Source organism: Aptenodytes patagonicus, chromosome 1 (genome assembly GCF_965638725.1).
Source record: "Aptenodytes patagonicus chromosome 1, bAptPat1.pri.cur, whole genome shotgun sequence".
NCBI lineage: Eukaryota > Metazoa > Chordata > Aves > Sphenisciformes > Spheniscidae > Aptenodytes > Aptenodytes patagonicus.
The window spans coordinates 45502380-45527503 of NC_134949.1; the positions used below are offsets into that span (position 1 = coordinate 45502380).

Genomic DNA, 25124 nt, shown 5'->3' on the forward strand with positions numbered 1-25124 from the left:
CCATTTAGGCTCATATTTGCCAAGAAGCACACTAGTCATCTTTCGAGGACAGTTTCTCCCAATGTTTCATTGGTCGGGGGACAGTTTTGACCTTTGCTGGCTTTGTGTTTGGTGGGGTTTTCTGTAAGGACCAGTAAGAATGCTGGGATGTAAACTTTGTTTTGATTCATGATGGTGTCAAAGTGAATACAGCTCCTTGAACTGAATAAAATTGAGATTGAATTATTAGAAGGGGAGGATAACTGGGCCTGCTAATGGCTGCAGCAAAGAGTCAAGCTCTCTTTCCATCCCTCTTAACTCAGCATAAAAAGTGTTCAGGAAAGTGTTAGCAGTAACATTTGGACCAGAGTAGGAGGGTACAGCAAAGGGATAGATGGCATTCTTTTATTCTTGCAGAGGAATTTGCCAATCGGCCTTTGCCAAATGAGTTATTTCTCAGTCATTAACAGCTGGTGGTTCTTCTGTATCTGTTTTCCAAGACAAATGCAAATTCCAGAAGAGTAGTAACTGAAAGTATCTACAAGCATCACTGTTATCTAGAAATTTCTTCCTATGCATTACATCTCTGTCATGGAATGATTTCCTCCCATCTATTTTCTGGTGACAGGACTAAGATTTTTCTCAGTAATAATACAGAGGCAAAATGTTACCAAACCAATGAAAATCTGCTCTTCTCCCCAAAGGACATCTTTATATGCATAGATTTCCTTTAAAAGTCAGGCAAAGCACAGTTCTTTCCAAATCTAGATCTTCCTTCTGTGGCTTGAAAGCCTCCTTACTTAAGATGTGTCTCAGAAGCAGGGGGGGAAACAAAACAAACAAACAAACAAAACAAAAAAAAACCCAAAAAAGAGAAAAAACAGTGGGGAAGTCTAGAAGAAAACAGAAAATGCTAGGTCAGTGCTTCTGTTCTTTTCAGCTCCTTTCTTGAAAGCACGTGGAAGCTGGTTTGAGATGTGACATGAGCTGAAGAGGGAGAAAGCCTCTGGTGATGAACTTTTCTTCATTTGCTCTTGCAGATGGTGGCTCATAGCGGAGTCTCAAAGCTGGACATGTTCATCTCAGTTACTAGATGGACATGGGCAGCGGGTGCCCAGGTGCTGGCAGCGGGGGCTGCAGAGGCCTCTGTGAGGAGAGGCCAGGGCTGCCCCGTGCTGGTCACAGCCGGTTCCAGCCGGCTCCAACTGACCCCCCACAGGGCACGGCTGAGCCCCTTAGACAAGACGGTGTCGCCTCTGGAAAAATGCGTTTAAGAAAGGGCAAAAAAAAGCCACACAGGGAAAGGAGGAGGGAACGAAAAAGGGAGTGAGAAACCACAGTGTGGACACCAAGGTTAGAGAAGGAAGAGGAGGAGGAGGTGCTCCAGGCACCGGAGCAGACATCCACACTGCAGGCCATGGAGGACCCCACGCCACAGCAGAGGAAAGTGTGAGGAAGAAGGAGCAGCGGAGAGGAGCTGTTATGGACTGACGCCAACTCCCCTTCCCCATCCTCCTGTGCCACTCGGTAGGGGGGGGATGGAGGAGTTGGGAGTGAAGGGGTGAAGTTGAGCCTGGGAAAAAGTGTGGGGGTATGTGGGAGGTGTTATTTTAATTTTTTGTCTTTGTTTCTCACCATCCGAATCTATTTTAATTGGCAATAAGTTAAACTAATTTTCCCCAAGTCAAGTCTGTTTTGCCCATGTGGTAACCGGTATGTGATCTCCCCATCTTTATCTCGACCTATGAGCTTTCTCATCCTATTTTCTCTCCCTGTCCTGTTGAAGAGGGAGAGTGAGGAAGCAGCTGGGTGGGTTTCTGGCTGCTGGCCAAGGTCAGCCCACAACAACAATTAAACCTCTCAGTGGGCCACAGAGAGGAATGCCTAGCTTAAGGGTCCTGGGTATTTCACTCCAGTGGATCTGCTCAGTAAAGCTGTCCAGTAACATCTAGTTTCTGTGAACCCAGGCAAGATTTTTTCAAATAATACTCTTCATCACGATATTGATGTACTGATTTTAAAGTTGTTTCCTCTCCCAGGATGCAACAGATAAGCACCTATAAATTGGCATGCTGTAGCTGAAAACAGAGCTAACCATATGGTACCGTGTCCATACCCAGTGCATATATAACAATTAAAATTGAAAGGGTGTGGAACAACCTAGATATCATCTGAGCATTGTTCCTTGCAAATCCCTTGCTAACGCTGCTACAAGTTCTAATTCCTGATTTCCATTTTGCAATTTTCAATCTCTCAAATGAGTGGAATCAATGCGTTGGGCCTGTGTCAGTCCAAATGCCATGGAAAAGTGTTGGAGTGCTTGCAAAGCTATGCCGGGACACCGACGCTGTGCATGTAACAGCATTACCATGAGTGTGCAGCCACATACTTGAGGACCAGGACACCACGTTGTTGCTAAAACGTACATTTGCCAGTGGTACATCTCCCCAGTTGCAGCGCATTGCTGCTATCTCTTTCTAGCTTAGGATTTAACACACTTGGCACAGCTGGCCAGGCGGCAGATCTGCCAGCTAATTGCCTGTCACGAGGTCTGGAGCAGAGGAAGAAATGTTGAGCTGCACAGTGAGATTTGCTGTGGCAGGGAAATGGGAGATGAGGGCCAAAGGATTAGTGTCATGCTCAAAATATAGGGCTGCACAGTCACTGGCAATGAGAACGAACTGAAATTGCTTTTCTGTTTGCAAGTTTATTTGTTAATCAAGTAACTCCTAAAGACTTTAAACTATGGAGTTTGGGTAAAAGCTTGAGAAAGGAAACCTCCCTACAATTTTGTTTCTTCCATGGACAAAAATAAGACATCTATGTGCCAAGAAGGTCTGACACTTGAAAGTGTCAGGTGATCACATAAAATGGGTTTGTAGCTTCAAGAGGTAGGTCACTATTTGGTAAATCCCTGAATCCTATGAAGGTTGAAAAAGAGCTGAAGGAGTTGAGCTGAAAGCTCAGGTAGCTTTCATAGCAACCTGAGAAAGGTTGGAGGTTTGTAATTATGTTTAGGCTTCTGACTTTTTGTTCCTATGAGTAGTAGTTCTGGATTATTTTTTCCCCTCAGTCTCAGAAATGTTCCTAGGATAGAAAAAATTATTTCTGCTTCAGCTTACCTGAGAATAAAGACATTTGGCTTTAAACTTAAGGAAAAAAAACATGCTCAGCTTATTCAAATGAACCAACTCAGGAAAACAAGAAGGATTTAATCTTTGATAGAAAAAAAATTTATCCGGAAAGCATAGGAAGTACATTTTCATTCATATTTGGGAGAAAAATAAATACACTGATATTTTAAGGTATCCGTATATTACCAAAGCTTTCTACTTCTCTCCCCCCCTTACTGTAACCCTCCCAAAACACCTTTTGAAATAGTGTAAAAAATTAAGATTGCTGATGAATGAAAACCAGCAGTTTTAAAAGATGCTGCATAACAGCCGAATTTGATAAAATATAAGCAAATCGCTGTTTTCCTAAAGAACTACTGTAGAAAATGTCTGTATATATACTCTATATCTTGTCTAAAGCCATAAGATAATCAAAAACATTGATGTTAAAAATTTACACACATTAAGCTATGCAATTAATAAAACCATCTACGCAAACAAAACAGCCTGAATCATACATGCTGGAATTTAAAAACCCCTGCATTTTCAAAGTAATTACTCTAAAACTTGTGACTAGCTCTATGAAGAATTCCTGAAGGTATGTATCCCTTTAGACAGAACAATTATGGCTTTTCCAGCAGTGGAATAGCTGATGGTGCAATAACAAAATGCATTGGTTTTGCACTTGATTAAAATTAAATAACTAGTTTTCTTTGCAGTTATATGCAGTGAAGTATGTTTTCATTTATTATATAGAGCAATTTTGTTTTAAAAAAACACAGACTCAAGTTCTGCTGTTTCGAATGAAGAAAACACAGCATGTTTAATACCTGCCACCATTTTCTTTTGTATTTTGCTGTTTACATTTCTACTGTGGACCTTAAAGAGCTGTAAAAAAAAGGAGTATTGATACTGCTATTTTGCAGAAGCTCAAGGTCATGCAATGACAGCAACTGGATCTGCATACAAAGTGTCCTGTCTTTTGTTCTGACCATTAGCTTGCACTGTTTCCAGCCATCAAGTAATGGCATTGAGATATCAAAGCACGACAGACTGTTCTAAATGACTCTATATCCATCAGTAATGGCCATCCAGGCATATTAGAACGCATGTATACTTTAAGAGTACATCTACAGAAATGACTTCTTTTCAAGAAACAGTGTTTTCAAAGTATACAGCAATTGTAGTGGTTGTTTAAAGACTAATCTATAAAAATAATACATATATGGATACAGTCAATGTTTGGGATATCTTGCATGGAAGACAGCAGACCTAGCGGTTAAGTGCCTCTTATTATCCCGCTAAACAATACGTAAGAGAAGGGAATAAACTGCAATAGCATACTACTACTGTTTATAATATCAATTTCTTCACTCAGCTTCTGTCGTGTAAACAATTTATAATAATGAGAAATAGAAAACAGAAAGTTTATGTGGGAATAAAGGTAAATTGAGGCCTATAATGAAGACTGTGGAGGTGTAACCTTCACAGAGCAACAGCATGCAAATTGGATTTTTTCATTTGTGGGAAACTGCCCACAAAATTGTACCTTGAAAATCATCATAATATCTGAGTTCTCAATTTTGAATATATTGCAGTTTCTTCTTGAGTTTCAGTTTTATTGCAAGCTTTGCGGTGTATTTCTATTAAGCAAAATTATATACTATACACCCCTTATATTTAAAAACCTGCTTACATTTGTTATTAATAACATTAAGAGTTGTTACCCAGGCTTAAAACCTTTTTTAATATTTTAGCATATATGTCTCATGAACAATCTATTCTATGTCTTCTGTACAGTTTTAGCATCTCAAACTCTGCTTCTAGATGAGTACTTCTAGAAATATATTCTAGGTCTGAGACTTAGAGCCAGAAAAGCAAATCAAATGTATTGTGCCTTTTTTTGACTAAATAACTGAGTTTTATAATTAATTATGACTGTATAATTAATGCCATGTAATTAAAATGCTGAACCAGTGCAATATATACTGACTGAAAATTTTATGCTTCTGAGAGCATCCTCCACAGCTATCCCTTTTACAAAAGGCAGAAATACAAAGTTGTGCAATTCACAGTAATTACAAGAAACCAGAAAACATTTCAGAATAATGTAGCCCAATAATTGAAAAGTTACCATGCATTCAAACAGTTTCAGCTGTCGATTCGACAGTCTTAATGCCAGTTATTAAAACTATGGTTCACACAGGTAATTGCAGGTTTGGAATTCAATGGAATAAAATAAATGATTTAATTAATTTTCTCTCTCATATATTACAAAGTGCACTAAGTTGTTCCTGTAGCAATTTTTTTCTAATTAGCATAAGAACAATCAGTCATAATACAAAAGTGTACTTGTGAAAAAGTCTAAGGAGCTGGGTTTTATTCAGTAATGAACAGCTACATAAACAGTTTCCAATCATCAGGAAACTAGAGGATTTAGGAATGAATAAAACACTGCAATTATTCATCAAGTTTTGGATGACTCTTTTCAGTTACAGTATTTCTCTAAACTGAAGCTGGATCTGCTTTTGCAATTGTTACAGTGCCCCAGGAAGATCTTGTGCCAAGAGAAGTACTTGTAAAGCAGAACTGCCTTCCCTTCCTATTCTCCCTGCAAGATGCTGGGTGAGTGCAGATTTCCATTCTTCGCTCTTGCTGAAGGATGACATGTAGATGTTGGTAGGAATTGTATTCTGTATCTGAACAGGATTCTTTGTATGTAACAGGACTTTTGGTCATTATTAATTATAAATTCAAAAATCTGATAAAACTGAAAAGAAATTTGAGGAATTCAAGTATAAAAAATCATCTGCATGAGATAAACCTTCACTGAGAATTATTTGGAAGTCTGAAACAGAACAAATACTGTAACTCCTTGTTAAGAGTCTTCAGAGTTAAGAATGTGGTTGTTTGCATCTATTTATAAAGTGAGAATCTAAAATTAGGCCTCATGACAGCTTGACAATGACTTTGGGTATAAGTAAATAATAATGGCAAGAGCTTGTTTCACACCCTTTTGTGACTGAACTGTGTTATTTTCCCCCGGGAAGGAAATAAACAGTAGTTTTAAACATGAAAGTTTTTATTTTTAGTGCATTTATACTAAAAGTGAAATCTAGAATGGGAACTAACTTTTTTTTTAAAGACCATTTAAGAATTCTTTTTAGTTCATGGAGAGATTTCAGAGGGAAATGTTAAAGCCTAGTCTTTCAACTGAATTGCAAGATTTTGCACCGTTATCTGCACAGGAATTACATTTTTTTCCAAGTTTCAGCTTTGAGAATGGTCTTTAATGTCTACACTAAGCTATTTGCCTAACCTACCACTTAAGTTACGAGAAAAAGACCCCTCAGTGACAATCCATCCAAGCTATCTTAAGAGGGGATGATCCTTCAAATGGAATACCTTGTTTTCTTCATTGAAAATGGCTGCATCATAGCTTAATTGAACACCAGGCTTTTAGGAGGCTACTGTTTGGTGAGGTAATTCTTGTCCTAAACATAATCTTAAATTGGGAAAACAGGGTTTGTATTACTTAATTTTAATCACCTATAAGCAAGGTATCTAAGCCAAGATGGCCTTTTAGGCCCTCTTTCTAGTCAATGGAGAAAGACTGATACCTTCAGAGAGCCAAGAGGTGAGACTGACTCCAGCCTCCACTGTCACTAGAGCAGAGGCAACAACATTAAATTCAACATTAACATTCAGACAGGAAAATCAGGAGATGGAGTTAGAAGAGCATTTAATGAATTCTAAATTTTATCACCTTTCTTGAGGAGGTTGATATATTTCTTTTTGCAAAAAAAAATCCTCACAGAAGTCCAAAGAGGAGGAACAAAATTAAAAATGGGGGATAATTAAGAACTGCAGTTTACAATGACAGCTCTTGTGATCTCTAAAGGCAAGAACAAGGATATTCTTGTTCAATTGCAGTTAGTGAATTGCTTACTGATTTTAGTGGTAACAGATATAACCCAAAGAATAAAAGGTAACCTCTGAATTGTTGGTTTATTTCATTCTTTTAAGAAAGCATCTATTTAGAGCCTGTCTTAATGTACTTCTCAAAACAAAGAAAACAAACTAAAAGACCCCAAACAATTTTGAAGTAATGGTACAGACTTCTGTAACTAAATCAGAAATCCTGCATTTTTCCATGCTTGTCAATTCTGTCCTATTATTATCTTTCATATTACTATCTTCCATTAAAAATGGTACTATTTGCAGACTGAAATGCTAAAATTGCCTTGGAGAAGTTAAAGTCATGTTGAAAATCCAGAAGAGATTGGAGATTAATCATACATTATGTATTGAGGAAGCTTTTTTCCTCTGCATAGAAGCAAATCTGAAACTGGAATCAAACAGTACAAATCATAGTCAAGAATTTATAATATTGGTCCATTCCAGGAATGTATTCAGAAATCCATAATGATTCCATTAGTCAGATGCAGTATCTTCTAAGAATGCAGTGTGAAGAATTTCTCTATGTTCCCTTAAGTGCACAAACTTCCCAGAAAAAAGATTGTTTTAAGACGTTGAATTTTTTTACCACATAGGGAGGATGAACTAACTTCTTGCCAATATTAAATCACAGTATTTTTTCTCTTAGCTATTAGTTATTTTAACTATATTGTGCTTGTACTTTGATTATTTGTTATATCTTAAAAGAACTTAAGGTGATGGAAATGTTTATCCAGAATGCCTTCTGCCAGTTCCCCTATAAACATGATAATCTTTAGCTGAAAAATAAATTATTAAACACATTACATGATAAAAAATAGCTTCTATATAATGCAGAGCCACAGTCTTTTCTCAGTGGTACATCCCAAATTCTCATTAATGTTTCCCCATTAATGTACAAGAGTTCAATTTTGGCCCAATGACTTTCCATTATCTGAATAGTTTTAGTAAAAAAAGATAAATGACCTATTATACTACAAGTGAATAATTTGCTTCTTTTGTTAACAAAATAGATTTCTTATTCCACCTTTCATGAGCAATAGTAACTCCTCCCTTCTTCTATTTTAAGTCATGGGATATATTTGTTTAAGCAAGAAAAACGAAATTACCTTCCTTCCAAATTTAGTATTACACATCTTTATATCAAAATCCAATTTAGAACAAGATTAAGTAGAACAAATATAGCCTCTCATTGCTTTCCTCATTTTGCCTATTGCTGTTCTACTGATTTCAACTGACAGGAGGATTGAGCTGGGAAGCAAGGTAAACGCAGAAGGAACTGTGAATATATTATCGTTGTCTCTATTTAGCTGCACCATCAAACCATATAGAAAAAAATGACAGTAATTTGGTAATTTTGATAGGCTGAGACCTCACTTGTAGTACAATATTCATTGACCCTGAAATATATAATGTGAAGTAATCTCGAGATGCACAAGCTTCTGTGGGCAACAAAATATCAAATTCACATAAGGAGGCTTTGCATTTAAATTACGCAAAAATCCAAGATATTTTGAACATACATTAGGGCAGGATATGGTCCTTTGAATGTTATTCTCAATGCTCGTACCAGCAGCAACCGTCATCTGAAAAAGGGGGCAACAGAGATTCCACTGAATGGAACAGAATTTTGTACAGTCCTACAGCATATTTAAATTACACCATGCTAACAAGATTAATGTTATTATCATTCAAGCAAGCTGATCTAAGAGAACAAAAATGTGGCTCAACTGAAATTCACACAAAAAAATTCAAAGTATTGTTACATCTTATGAGGTGGTGAGAACAACCAAATAGTAAGTAACTTTGGTGTTCTGTACTGCGTTCACAGCAGTGAACTCTGAAGCACTGTCAAACAGTCAGATAACTATGGAGAAATAATCATAGCTCCATGGCTAACTTTAATCTGAGGTCTCTACATGAAGCAAGAGGTTCACCTGTTTGCGAGGTTTGAAGAAAGTAGGATCTTCTCCCCCAGATTAAAACATCTTATGGAAAGACATCAAAAGAAGTAAACCTATTAAATTATTAGGTAGAATATACCTACTAAATTGATATATTTTTCATGCTGTCTCAGACTTCTCTGTTGCACCAAACAATCATAAGAGTGGAAAAATAGTAGGAAAAAAGCTATGTGCAGTTAAAAATCTGGAAGTCCCTTCAGCTATCAGCTGAAGAATATATTTTAGCATTGAATGCTATTTTTCCTCCTTTTTCATGACTTTTTTATTTATTTTTGCAGAGCCCAAGATATAATATTCTTCTTTAGAAAGACCCCGACTAGTAGGCAATCTGACCAGATGACATTTCTTCAGATCTCAATATTTACTTCAGAGGAAATTAACGGCAGAAATTTTCAAAAAGTTCTAGAAGTACTTTTTAAACTTCTGGTTCAATTTATCCTGACTGCCATTTAAAAAAAAACAACAACAAACAGTTCTAGACTAAACCTCTAAACAATTTCTTTCCGTTGTTGAGAGAATATGTAACAATACATACAATGTTCATGCTAATTATAGTTGAGCTTCATCATCTCTCAAAGTAAATATTGACCTAAGCTTTATTTCTGTGACTATTTACCAACTCAATTCAGTAAACCTGGTATTCAGAACTTACAAAAAGACAGTATTTTTTGATTCAAGTATTTTTAATAGCACAATATAACATTTGGAAAATACAACATATTGCAAGATGTGTTTTATAATGACTTTACTATTATAATTTATGAGGAAGTTAAGCCTGACTGTATACCATGACTTACTTTTGCAGGAGACAAAGATGTGCACATTATCAATATATTTAATAACAGCCACAGGCGTGTATCCATGTTCATCTATCTACAAACCACATATTGCCAATGAACTTCACATTGTGATTTGTAACAGCTTTTTAATATTTGAAATAGTTTTAAACTTTCAATGTTTTAAAGGAGAATTATGCTATTAGTGGTAACAAAAAGTAAATCTTGAATTTTAAGCAAAACTCTCTGTGTATGCTGGCAAGTTCTTTACTTGTTTGTGTCAGATTTCCCTTCTTTAGATTTACACCCTTGAATATTTGAAAACATTTTTATAATGCTTTTTTATTTTTTTTTTTTAAACGAGTTTTCACTTCATACAAAGTAGCTACTTTTGAAAAGAACATTTCCATACAAAGCAACGTCATGGTCAGTTCATGTATCATGTTTAGATAGATCTTTAACACCACTGTTGCTCCAGAATTTTGTAAGGAAAACACAGCCCACATTATGTCAGCATCACACTGTTTTAAATAAACAATATCTCAGCACAAGAAAACATGCACATTATAAACTTTATCCATTCATTATTTGTCTCACACATCTTTATTTAATAATGTTTTAATGCTTATTAAATTCAATCTCAATGTTTACACATATACAACTACTAAAAAAGGGTTGAAACAAATGCACCTGGATTAACGTGTAAATAGTTTACACATTTTTGCACATTTTTTAATTTACGTACATCTCATATATGATGTTTTCTGATAATTTTGCACTTTTGTGTGAAAAAGTAGATCTACTGTACACTTTTGACTGCTGCATCTGAGCTCTGTTAACTACTTCATCTTTGCTGTCCATCACTGTTAACAGCAATAATTTCTGAGTAACTTTCGCCTGATTTTTCAAATTATCTTGTAAACAGTTTTCCTCCTTCTTTCCTCTTGTAAAACTGTGATTAAAGGTTTATTGATGAAAGGTATAAAATGAACAGTGTTCAATTCTAGCAGCTGATAGGTTTAAGGTCCAGTATTTTGAGTCTTCAGGCCTACTATAGGAAACGTTACATAATTGGAAATGAGTGATCCCTTATCTTTCAAGGCTATAAGGCTATTTCCTTATAGCCATGGTAATTTCCTATCCAACTGGACTCATAGTACCTAAAATGTCAAGTGTAAGAGAAGAGAAATGAAAGAAAAATATTCAATAAAAAGTATAAAATTTGTGCATTAATTCTAAAATTGTTTGTCTTCAAACTATGCACGTTAAGGCAAATACATCATATTGTCATGAAGATTTTACCGGCAATCATTTGAGATACAAAATCCATGAATGAGTTATGCAGTGTAAGTAATGCAGCAATTCCCATCTCATGCATGTTGATAAAATATTTATTCCATTCAGGAATGCATCTAATATTATAGCATCTACTTAGTACTCTGTACCCTAGTAACTATAACCTATTAGAATTAATATTCATGAAACTTTCTATTACAGTTTGGTCCTCCTCCTTAAGAAAATGCATAAGCATTAAAATTTATTAGAGGAGAAAATAGGGTCAACAGGGAGAGAAAATTCTGAAAATGAAGCTCTAGAAAATGCATATATTCTTGCTTGGGATGAGCACTTCAGCTACTATTTGCTGTGAACCACATGCACGGGGACAGATTCTCAAGCTGTATCCTAAATGATGGACCCAGAAATGTTTCCAGGCTCCTTCTCCTCTCTCTTTTGGGTTTCCACATAGAAAAGCCTTGCATGAGGCTGTGGCACATCTGAAAACATTTTCAGAAAACGCATCACCTACGAAAAGCACTCTAGGTACATATACAGCCAAGTTACACCTCCTGGAGTTTCCAAGACTGCAGCAGACAATAATCACGAAAAATGGCCCACATATGGACCAAACTGGCCTGCATTTCACAACTAGGTGGAAATAGTGACGAAGGATATGAGACTACAATGTCAAGCTTCTGTGGAAGCACTAAAATCAAACAAAGTTTTAGCTAATTCTGTAAATTAACCTATGAGAAATAGGTGAAAATTCATGGTCTAACATCGATATTCCTGAGCTTACATCATGTAGCAACTGCATTTTTTTAACTGGCTAGTTACACCAGGCTTTCAAGTGATCTTGCTGTTCAGGTCACAGGAAACAAGACATATTTTCCTAAATACCAACATCGTCATAATCCAAACCTTCTTAGCAAGTCCCCAGCCAAAGCTCTGGTAAAGCAGGAACTCCTGCCTTCAGTTATGATGTGAGCAGTACAGCACTAATTTCAAGGCCATGGACATGGAATAAAAAAGAAAGTCAGGTTTTGTAATCAGTGGTATCCAAAGCTGCTGACAAATTCAAAGATATTCACTGAATAAATCTAATTTATTGATAGACTGAAGAAACCAGTGCAGAAACTTCCCCAATTCTTTGACTTCTATAATGTAGGTATCTGACAGGTGGAACCTACTTAGTAGAAAAAGAATGATAATCCCGCTCTCAGAAATAAAAAATTCTCCCTCAGAGCAATGTTTGGTGTTTCTTGACAAGAATTTTGTGGTGACCAGTCTTACATCACCACCACAGTCCAAAGTGCTATTTAGGTGGTTTAGTCTATTGAAAATTTTATTTACTCACATTAATTAGTGAAACTAGGCAATGTCAGCAAAGAACCTTTTCTTCCCTTATGTGTCATCTCTCTGTGGGGGAGCTAACTGAGGTCATGCTTAGCAATCCATCTGAACAGTCGTAAAAAAACAGTCGTAAAAAGCCCAGAAGGAATAGACCCGTTACCTACTTTCTAAAGCCATTCCTGCAGAGAGTATTCTATTTGTTACTTTAGTCATTGGAGAAAAAAACAAGACAAAACCAAAAAGAACATCTCTACAATACATAGATACAGTATTTCAAGAAGTTTATATTTCATAGTGAAATTCACTGCCTATTCTCTGCACTCAGACTAGGAAAGTGGCTCCAGCTAAGCCTATCCTGAAGTGAAGCCTGTTCCATGTAATATCCCACGCATCTCACATGATTACTTCAACAACCAGTACCTTTAACTCAAGTTGAAATCAGTTTAATCTATATTTTACTGATACATACGTGTACAGAAATGTACACTAATGCAGAATCCATTGGTTTGGGTTTTTTGGTGTTTTTTTAAGTGTGGGCTGGACTAGAAGTAATGCTACAAAACAAATATCCCCTGTTAAAACTGAAGACCATAAGATCATCACGGCATATCATGGTACTTTACACCATAGATAGAGCAGATATATGTGATATCTTTGATAGTATGAGTCTATTCTACTAACTTTGAGAAGTCGTCATGTGAATTCACAGTAACAAAATATATTCTCAGGTGCCATTCATATTGCCTGTTCTAAAGAGAAATAGAAGTGTGATATCCAGATGTTGGCAAAGGGTACTTTAATAATCTCAAAGGTATATTTAAAATTCACAGACTGCATACTGAACACCTACCTGTAACAATTATCCCACCAACATGCTCTCTCTTATGGAAGACCATTTCAAAACTTGACTGGACAGGACCCTGGGACACTTGATCTAGTTATAAAGTCAGCCATGCATGGACTAGATGACCTCCAGAGATCACTTCCAACCTAAGTTATGCTATGATTCTTTTTTCAATACTAAATGTTATTTGGTGTCACAGCACATATGGTTTTCATTATGTTAGATTTGGTACTTATAAATTGAGAAAGACAGAGAGCTCCTACAATAGAAGGGAACAAAGGATGAAGGATGTGAAGATTTATCACCTTACCCAGTCTATCCCTAGACAATCTGGACAGAATTTTAATCCTGACAATAGTTCTAGTAACAGCTCTGCACTTGCCTGAAGTTTCAAGTGATGGAGAAGTTTGAAGCTCTTGGGGCTTGCTCTGGATAAATTAAGTCTCTGACAACCAACAAGTGATTTCAGGTCTCACCTCATTGCCAACACCATTACGACTAAACGACATGTCATTCCTCTTTTGCAGTCCCCTCAGAGACCCACTGGCAGGCTTTAAGTCTTAAAACTGTCTGCAAAGGCTGGCTTAGAAAGCAATGCAGCAATGAAGACAAGTCTTGCAGGCCCAGTGAAGACCAAACTCGCCAGTCATATGCAGCATGCTTTTGGGTAAGGGTTGACTGCAGCCTCTGGGACACGTTAGAGCCCAATAGTTTGAGACTCACCGGGAAAGCTGAATGCCAGCAGGTGGCTCAGACTCACAGCCCGCTTGCAAGGAAGACTTTTGGGTGGAAAAGAAGTTGGAAGGCAGAGCGTGCCACACTTAGATCTGTTGAGGAGGACGCTCCTTCAGTGTACCAGACTCATAACTAGGGAGGACAAAAAATGTAAAGGGTACATTTGAATCTCTCCTGACTACTCAAGTGGAGGACTTAACTGACTAAAGAAGTTGGTATTTATTTTGGAAAATGAGCGCAGCAGGTTGATGCATTGAAACTCTGCTCTTCTGGAAATTACATATTAGCATTGGTATCTCAAATTGAAAAAGTAATATAACTATAATTAATGCTTAAATCTCAGTAAAACACACTTCCGGGTATACAGCAAAACCAGAGTTTGTCCCTAACACTGGAACTCAGCAAGTTCTCAGTAAAATCTGTGAAATGCCACCACTGTTTCTTCCATGGGAATGTATAGTTATCCCTGAAAAATTATTTTGACTTCTTAATACAGCATCTAAATTAAACAAAAAAAAAAGTCACTGTAATTTCTTTTAACATTTGTACTAGAAAACAATGTTAGGTTTTTTTTTTTCCAAAAAATCCAGCAAACCCATCAACAATAACCTTTTCACTAAATCTAATGCTTTATATTGCCTCATCTTACTATCAGCTGCCCTTAGTATATCAAAGTTGTCTTTGTGAGGGGCCTCTTATCTGAAGCTGTCAGCTGGTTCTGTGCAGAAAGTGATCTTTTACTGTTGAACCAAAATATACATAATTTATTTTTCTTCCGCCATCTAAAAAAAATAATTTAATATATGACCCTTGTTCTTTAATTATACTTTCTCATTCGGTTAACTATTCAGTTACATGTAATGACATTGTAAATGTGGGAAGTGAATGAATGGTCCTAAATTATCAACTTAGTACCTTTAACTCAACAGAGCTGAAAGTGTCCATACTCTGAAGTTAAGCAAATCAAAAGGAGTCTCATTTGTATGACCAGAATTGGTGTGTCTGTGCATGTGTGTGTACATATAAATATATAATAATTTTGCATATATAAGATGCAATATATACAAAGAAGTATCTAAGGACATTTAGCCTGGAGAAGAGAAGGCTCCGGGGAGACCTTATTGCGGTCTTTCAATACTTAAAGGGGGCTTATAAGAAAGACGGGGACAGACTTTTTAGCAGGGCCTGTAGCAACAGGACAAGGGGGAATGGCTTTAAACTAAAAGAGGGTAGATTCAGACTAGATATAGGGAAGAAATTTTTTACACTGAGGGTGGTGAAACACTGGCACAGGTTCCCCAGAGAGGTGGTGGATGCCCCATCCCTGGAAACGTTCAAGGTCAGGTTGGACGGGGCTCTGAGCAACCTGATCTAGTTGAAGATGTCCCTGCTCATTGCAGGGGGGGTTGGACTAGATGACCTTTAAAGGTCCCTTCCAACCCAAACTATTCTATGATTCTAAGATTTGATATATATCATACATATACACACACACACCCCTGTATCCATCCACATATATATATGTACACACACTATTCATAAATCAATAATTATTATATGCTTGATGATGATAGCCTGCAGAAAAAAAGTTTAAAAAAGTAACAAAAACCACCCTCTACAACCATCTATATCAACAGTAGCTCTCTGGCATGTACATTGACCTGTACGCACTTGACTTTGTACATGGGAGTATTCCCACTGAGCTACAGGGAACTTGTTACCACTGCAGAGTTAGATCTACATGTAAAAATTTGCAAGATCTAGCCCTTCAAACTTACTATGTAGAAAGACAGACCTTGCAGTCTGTATTGTAATCTTCCCACAGTACTGTTACATGATGATACAAGGTAAGGTAATACATCATTAAGTGAGCATTTTAAAGAGATAATGAGATTCATATTTACTTGTTTACCTGTATCACAGCGACAGAACTGTCTAATTATTCTTTGATTAATAATTTTAAAAATCTTTCAAGATGTGAATGCAGAAAATCACCATAGTTAAAATAAGCTCTTACATTTACACTATAAAATATTGATTTAAATGTATTGAACTTAGGAGACATTTATTATAGCAAATAAAGATTTGGAACAGTGATCACAGAAGCAGAGTTTGAATTCATATAGCCATTAAAATATCTCAAGATCATGCCCCTGTGTTGTACCGAGGCGCAGAAATAATTCAGGCATATATTCCATCATTAAAAATGTAGTTAATAAAAAGAGTTTAGAAAGGAACTGTCTGAATAGTTCTTAGTCAAAAACAAAAAGTATTTCCTTGCCTAATCGTCAGAATTTCCTTTGTATAAAGTCTTTTCAAATGACAAGATTTTTTTTTATTACAAGTGTAGAAAACAAAGGACATGCTCACTTGATATCATGTAAAAATATGAAAATACATGAACATGTTGGAATGTTATGCTAATTGGTTTTCAAACTAGGTCTGTGGAAATCATGCTGACCACTGTTTTGCTCTGTCTAATGAAGCACGAAGAGTCTGATATTTACGTTCCAGGTCCAGTTCCAAGTCATTTTATCAATGAGTAGTATTGGAAAGAGAGAAAAAGACAGAAAGACAAGAAAGACAAGAGGGAAAAGAGAGAAAAGAGAGAAAGATAAAGAGAGAAAGAGAGAAAGAGAGAAGGAAAGATAAAGAAAATTAAACAGAAAAATAAAAGAAAAACATAAACCACCAACCAAATGCACCTACAGTGTTTGCCTGCATTCCCTGAAATCCTGCTCCTCTAATCACCCAGCTGCCAGACCTGTCCCCAGCCTACAGTAATAATCTCTCTTGTCACTGAAGCTCAGGCTGTGGGGAAGGCAGATACGGCAGTTCACACGTGTCTGCAAACTGCCCTGCAATAAGATAAACGTAGTTTAGGAAGGTGTGTTAAGACCGATGCTAAACTGTGCACATGGTCCCAGGAGATCAGAGCTCTGACAGATCCAGGTTAGACAGAGCTTGAGCACACCTGAAGAGCCTATACAGGTTTCAGAAACCTCATGGATCTTGTGGGAGAGAGAAATCTCAAAAACAGGACATGGATCACAGGGACTACCAGAGCTTTGTCAAAGGCAAAATAAAGCCAAAATTCTGAAAAGACATTCAAAATACAGTGAATCATACTTGCTCTAATTTGAAAATTTTGCTTCCTGTACTCTCATTCTTACTGTATGACTACAGCAGACAGCAAAGCCAAAAGCGTGCCTAAATTGTTTTCAACAACAGCATACAACTTTGATTGCCCCACAAAAGTCAGGTGAAGCCTATTCAAAATCTGTTCCTGTTCCAATCCTCAGATTTCTACATAGGAAAAAAAAATAGGACAGTGAATCATGGTTTTATTTTGTAGTAATAAATATTTCCCTCTTTTCCCTGAATTCATGTGCCAGCATGTCAAGTTTCCTGCAAACAGAGGGACAATTTGCCCTCTGATCTCCTGGAAGCAGGATGAGGCAGAAGAAAACGTGCCCTTGGGTGAGTGCAGAATGCAGCACCTTCTTGCACTCCTGCTCTGCCTGGGCTATGGGGGACTCTGGGACATGGCTATTCTGCATGAGTGTGAGCAAACAAAAAGGAGCAACTGGTACAACCCCCCCACGTACATTAGAGAGGCCCAGAAGGGTATACCTCAACTCTCGATTAACATGTGCAAGGAGAAGGTACGATGATAAGTGATAAAGCACAGAAGCCTTCATTCAGGCTTGTGATTATGTCAGTCTCCTCAGTGCTCATTTCTGATGTCCTTATTAGGGTACTTTAGGCTGCAGACAGATAGGGTTCAGGTTCACAACAGTGTTTTTACATCATTTATTATGTATATATTTTCAGGGAGAATATAGCATAAAGGTTAAATTAAGCTCTTTTTTTTTTGGTAATTTTCCAGTAACAAAACAGCTAAAAATAAATCTCACAGCATGAATGTGTGTAATAACCATGAAAAGCTTGAAAGACAGTCTTGAGGAATTTTGCAACTAAGCATTCCCACTAGGTAAGAGGTGAATGTCTTTTCCCTGAAGAAGCCAATCAGTGCTTGTAGTTTTGATTTAAGCACCATGTTATCTGGCTTCATGACTAGGTAAGTGTTCTTATGATGGGAAAACCATAAAAAAAAATTCCCACCGCTATAAATTCTCAAACATCAACATTGAGGGCAAGCTAATTGCATCTTAAAAGAAGAGATTTGTGTTCTACTATTTCTGGCTTGTGTATTTACTTAGGAAAGTACAAGTTAGACAGGGTACTCTTTAAAGGCACTTAACACACGTTTATCATTTAACTGTACATACATATAGATAAAAGAATTTATGCTGTGCCTAATCAGTTGAAATATCCTTACCAAGTCAAATCATCAGAATATAGACTGAACTATTTTGACCAACTGCAAACTGGTCCTTCAAAAACAGTCTTCAGGATAAGTCTATCCGGAAATTGTAATCATAGATAGCTAAGCTTCAGTAATGGTTTATCCTTCATATCCTTCATAGTCAAAAATGAGCCGTAACAGTATAACTATACAACTTGTATTAATTTAAAGTTTCCTAAATCTGTCTGGGAACTTCCTACTGTACCCCCTCTGCAAGTTATTGCCTGCTTTGTCACATGCGAGCTTGTACTGTCTATGCTATGTTGGTTTATGAATCCCCAATATGCCATACTTTAAATGTAGACCAATGGCGACTCCTAGGAAAAATAAGAGAAGGCATATGAGGCAATGAGAAGTTCTCTCTTCAGACAGTGAAGTGGAAAACTACTGTTTTACTCCTCTTATAAAGGAAAAGGGACATGATGTCTTCCCTGAACTCAGTCCCATGGTGCAGGATGAAAAAGAAATGACTTGACACAGTCCATCCCCTGCGGCCAGGGAGGCCAGTCATGAAGGACTGACCATACTCCCACCACACTGCTGTGTTCAGCGCAGCTGTGTCAAGAGACCTGCACAAACCTAAAGTGAGTTAGTGGAGAAAAGTGCTTCAGCCACCACAGGGACAAACCGAGAGTGAGGTTGACTTTGACTCTGCTGCATCCTTCACCCCAGACTGCAACACAGCTCAGGGTTGGGGATGTAGGAAAGGCCACATTTAACACTTCTTGGATGGTTCATTAAATTTTAAGTATGAAGGATGTGAATACACAGTAAAATATAATAACCTTGCACAAACTGAGTGTATAACTAAAAGTTGTCTTGGTATAGCTTTGAAATGTACACTTACCAGCCTCTCAAACAACAAGCTTCAATCTTAGATATCAACACATCATTGGCAATTTCTACTAATAGACATTTTTGAACATTATCTGAGAAAATACTATATTAAAAGGATTTTAAAGATCGTATACTTTCTTCCCTCTCCCCACCTTTGATTTAAATACATTTTGGAAAGGTATCCACAACAAAGAAAGTGCTGCTTTTCAATTATGGTGATTTCCCCTGTGGCATTTGGCTACATAGTGATTAAGAGAATTTATTTCTGCTCTTTCCTTGGTGAATAGAAAAATCTATGTTTTTAAAACTATAGAGTTGCAGAAAGTTAAAGAGGAAAATAAAAAGTACATAAAAACACTCTCTCTCTTGCCTGATGATGCAAGAGGAAGGAGTTTTTTTGATTAAAGCTCTGCCAATTCTAATTCCAGCAACAATAGGTCTGCTGAGATTAGCAGTATAAATCCTAGACCCCATGAAAAGAGTTTCATATTCTATTTTCTATTTTTATACAAGTTAAGTACCACTTTTATAACTATAACCTCATTCTACAAGCCCAGTAAATATGGCTAACACTGTTGCACACTGATTTTTCTCATAGTCTGTCCCCTCAGAGAAAAACATGTACGGATACATAGATATCTGCAGGCTGCGAAGTGTTTTGGTAGAACTGTTCTTAGTTTGGCGGTTTGTTCTAAATGTTTATCCTTCTAGTGAAGACATTGCTGAAAAAATACAGCTTGCTCTTGAAGTTACAAGCAGTACAGGCATATGATACTGTTAATTCCTGGGTGATTAATGCTACTCTGTTGGGCTAGCTTCCAAGCAATCTGGCTCTCTCCCTCCCTGTCTCACTGTACAACATTCTGCAGGTCCTGAATAGGTCAGGGGCATCACATGCATTCTTGCTGTCTTACAGCAATTATTATTTAAAGTAATTTATAGTATAACTTGCCACCATGTTTGCTAGGCACTGTGCAAGTACAGCTCTGAGAATTTTTCTTCTCTGAAAGAAGGCAGAAGGGAATGTTTCATGTGTGTATAAACAATGTATGCTTGGGATACATGTACATTGGTTGGATGCACTTTGCTGTTTTTGTTTTATTTGCTTTTCCTGGTGAGTATAGAAGCCTAAGTCACAGACTTCAGCAGCAGTATTTTTCTTTGCATTTAAAGACACACACCCCCAATCCTTTAAGATACCAGAAGACGTCCAAATACCAAACAAATATACAGCAGTGCAGTGATACATTCATGATTTACACACAGTTTCAGGAACTGAGGCTGCTTATGATGCTGCCAAGCAGCAGGAAAGACAAATTAACAAGACTTTGGCCTTTTTCTCAGCTGTTCATAACCCTTCGGGCAACAGCCAGATGTCAGAAATCAGTTCAGCCTCACATTAATGTAATTGGAAAAAGCCATGAGCGGTGGCGGATGCAGGCAATGAAACTACACCTTGGAAAGACAGCCCAAAGGTGGAGGATATCAGTGGAGAGGAGGTGGAGGCACTGAAAATAACAAAGAAGCTGTGAGTGAGGAAGAGGCAAAACAGAAGCGTTTTTTTTACTATCTCCTGAAAGAATCTGAAAAGTAGTATATTATATCTATGTGATTGAAAACGAAAGATTATTTGCATTAGCCCTCAGATATAGTTTAATCTCTTATATTACACTAGGGCAGGGAAATAATGTGTTCATCCACAGAGTCTAAGGAGTTAAAAAAAAACAAACCCAAAAAACCTACACCATCAAAACAGAAACAAAATTCATCTGACCTATGTCAGGATATATTTTAGGATGAAATGCACATAAAACTGGTTATTCCTCTCCATTGACTATAGCTCAAATGTAGATTTCTACATTTGATAACTTGGCTAGCTAGGAGAGGGAGATTACCCAGTCTTTCCACAAAAGCTTTCATGAAAAGGATTATTAAGAAGAACACATTAAAAAAAAAAATCTAATTGTAAAGGAAAGAACTAAACCAATTTTGATTTAAATTAAATATGAAACTTTGCAGGTGAAGTCCAGCAGACTGAGGACTGTGTGTCTTTATGTATTAAAACAGGATGTTTATTCACGAAAGCTTTTTAAAACTTTTTCAACTGTCATTTTTGACACTGGTTTATAACTCAACACCGCACTGACTGAAAGCCCAAATATAAAATGCTCCAAGAAAACAATAAGCTTTGGGAACTTTCTTTAAGTAGTTTATTTTCTCCACATGTAATATTCCCTTCAGCTGCCAGAAGCATAAATCAGACCAAATTTCCTAACAGAATATGTTGGAAGAGCTACGTCTTTTATATGAAAATGAACAGAAATGGATGTTGAAAATCAGTTGAAAATAATGACAAAGGTGCTTAAAGTGTGTGTACGCCAGGAGACTTGAGGAAAGCGAGCAAGACAGCTGGGCATTCCCACGAGCCCAGTTTCCTTTGCTATGCTGCTACTAGTCCCTGATGCTGCAGCAGTGACCAAGGAGTGGTCCAGGGAAGAAAAGGTTTCCTGATACCTACGATCTTGCTTCCCTGCATACAGCTATGCTACCTAGCTAAGCACCAGGATTTTAAAGTATAACAATAATTATCATGCCCATATAAAACTGAGACTATAGCACAACTTAAAACGCTAAATTCAAGAGCACATACTTCACTGACTACAATGAAAAGAGTAAAACATTACCCTGGCAACACTTACTCAGCCAAAGAATTAGCATCAAAGCATCACTGCATAAATATTGGCTATATTTTTTCTCAGATTCACCCACACAGCAACATGAAAGACTGCAGATACAGACAAAAACAATCTTTTTGAGTACATCATAACTGCAGATATAGACAAATGCATATATAAAAAATATCGAATCTAGTTTGCAAAGCAGAGGTATTTTGCTGATTAGTGTAAAAATCCAAATTTAAACCAAGAGGGTCTGACAACAACACTAATAACATTTTGTAATTTTAATAAAAAGTAGAATTTGTTGAACATTATTTTGGGGCTAGAAAAAAGAATTAGAGCTTTCCAATATTTATTTTTAAAAAATCAAAATTTTACATCATATTGTCACTGAAAAGTTGGCAACTGTAACAACCTAGTAAATTATCGTATGATTTTATCCGTGTGTTATGTGTACTTCAAGTATTATTGAACTACAAGGGAAAAGAAACATATAAACTAATAGCCCCCAGAAGAAGAATCCCCATAAAACACACAGCCGGCCATCCTGATGTAATGAAGATCTTTTAGCTTTTTTAATAGGGCAAGTTTTTTAACAGTTGGGAAAGGGCAAATCAAAATACCCTGATCAGTTAAAAGACCAGTCCTACAGAGAAGAAATGAAGAGAGCACAGATCAATAAAGAGCAAGTATGATCCAGAATCTGTACCAAGAAAGCTGAAATTGAATTATTTGCACATCTTAGCTAAATTAAATGTAATTCAGAGTACTTGAAATTAAAAGCTCAAGATTCCTGACCTGTGAGTGAGAAAAGCAGGTACCTTCAAAGGTGAGTCTTAACATCTCAGGGAATCTCCTAAAGTTAGATGGTTTGAGTATAGCACAGTCCCCTCTCTTAGCCAAAAACCCGCCAGCCTTGCTTCCTAAGGAATGCCAAGCATAGACAAGGCATTTTGTTATTTAATTCCATTTTTCTTGGCAAAACACAATACTTTGCTTTGAAAAGCTGTTTCCTCACCATTGTTGCATCATCACTGCTCACAGGCAAGCACGGGAAAGGAAAACTTTAGCAGGTGCCAAATACACTGGATTTTCTGGTTGGTGCTGAAGACCACCACATCTCTGTCAGAGGGAAGCTGAGCTGAGTTCCCATTTCAAGCAAAATACAAACGAGTTGCTAACTATTTGTAAAGGATGCATTCAGAGACCGAGAGAATGTCTAGACAATCAGACTACCGAGGAATGGTGACAGCAATATTTTCCATAAAAAATAAAACACACTGTATTCCTTACAGTGTTATGGGTTTTAACTAGCAAACTTATTCCAGATTGGGAACACTCAGAAAACCCCTAATTTCACTCAATATTAAATCCTTCCTCCAAGATGTTCTGTATTTCAGTTGCAAATGGAGTTATAAGGCTAACTTTAATGTAATTTGCAATGTCACAATTCCACATGAAACATAAAAGGAAATATGTCTCATAGGAAATATATCTCATAAGATACTGCAGAAAGCATTGTAATTGCAAATATGCAAATATGCAAATATGCAGATGACAGTAAATTTACCAAAAGAGGCACTGCCGATTGACTGCCTGCTCTTGGCCTGTGGAAAATGCAACGTAATTCGACTTAGTAGAAATTGAAATGATTCAAGTAACTTTTTTTCACTGCTGTCTAAACTAAGTTGCATTAGCTTGCACATACCACCAGTTAACAGCGTGCATAAATAGTCATCCTGTCTAGGCTAACTCACAGGAATGTCTTAAAAGGAGTATCTTAAAAGCAGTGAAAATTTGGTAGGGGGAAGGAGGATGGGAAACAGAGCTGATTCTCTTGCAGTTTCTGTTGGTAACTGATGCACAGCTGCCAAGTGTCTTGGGGAGACCCACAGCATGACGTTCCCAAAAGTGGAAAGGCAGAAGTGCTGGCTGGGCACAGGACAGTCACATTCCAAAGCTCGCATGTGCAAGTGCTTCCCCAGCGAGTTGCCTCTGACTATAATAAAATGTCTCAAAGGGTGACAGTTCTATATAGGCCTGAATGCTGCAAAGAGCTCACTCCTGAAGCTAGTCTTATTGGTATCGCCATGAAGGGCTTAGTGCAATGAAGTATCTTATATAACTAAGAAATATCTTCAGATAGGAATACCTTCACTGATTTTAAGGTGTATTTCTCTAAGCATTATAATTTTTGTGCATATGGAAAAGGTGTTTTGTTAGGACGCACGGTAAATTTTTTCTCACATCCATCGATCCATCCATCCATCCATCCATCCACCCATCCATCCACAAGACTTCAAAGTATGATTAATTCCTGACTTTTCTCCCATTTATTTTTTGCTTGCACTTTGGTGCATGACATTAATTAAAACAGGACACTACAATTTCTGGAGTTAGAAACATTACTTAAAATTGTAGCAGTGGTCACAGGAAATAAGCTCAGGAAAAATTGGTTACCAAAAAGATGACATTTAGTCAATGCTTTATATTGCAATTTAATACTAGAATTGACTAAATAATGTTTTAAATACAGTATATTATCTTTCAACAATATAAAAAAGCAAACCTATGAAGAATTTCACCATATGTATATTAACTAATACTCTCTCTAGACAATGGCTTGTTATATGTACTTGCGTGCATCAAAGGAATACATGATTAACACTGGCAGAAGACATGGTTAATAATATGAGTCAGAAGTGTGGCGGTTTTAATCATTAACACAACATTTGTTGTGGAACAAAGATACACACATTATATCAATAAGTGCATTCATTTGATAGTCTTAGATATGAGTGTCATGTAACCTTACTTAACGGAAGTACCATCTTTTGTAGCCCCAAATCCCACTCTTTTTATGAACAGCTCTGCCTCTTTCGATGCAATTTTAACAGCTTTATGGTTTTACTCATGCAGCTGTCTCAAATACAATGATGGGATTAATGATAAGCATCTATAAGAAAAAAAATTTCAAGACATTTTGCAACCCTATGTAATACTGAATAATTAAATAGCGTATAGTGAGAGAAATACCCCAATGCTCCTACAATGACACAGGAATTTTAAGGAAATCATAGCTATGTTTTCAGGTCAATCTGTTTTGAAAACATACTCTGTTTCAACCATCATCTCAGTGAAACTGAAAATAAAACATTTTACATTCATATTTTTTTAAGAGAGTTTATGTGGTTATGCATATTCTTCACTTCCATTTATCTATGCCCATAGTTCGGGTTTG

General features: G+C 36.9%; 1 protein-coding gene across 7 annotated transcripts in view; it reads right to left on the reverse strand.

Moving 5' to 3' along the window:
- The window catches only part of PPFIA2 (PPFI scaffold protein A2), a 356055-nt gene that overhangs the window by 163050 nt on the left and 167881 nt on the right, over positions 1-25124 (reverse strand). For 5 of the 7 annotated variants that reach the window (XM_076333719.1, XM_076333708.1, XM_076333774.1 and 2 more), the window contains one exon: positions 8573-8635. The exons of the other annotated variants lie outside the window; for them this stretch is intronic. In XM_076333719.1, the coding sequence (XP_076189834.1) occupies positions 8573-8635 (63 nt within the window). The remainder of the gene's footprint in view (positions 1-8572; positions 8636-25124) is intronic. 7 annotated transcript variants of the gene reach the window in all.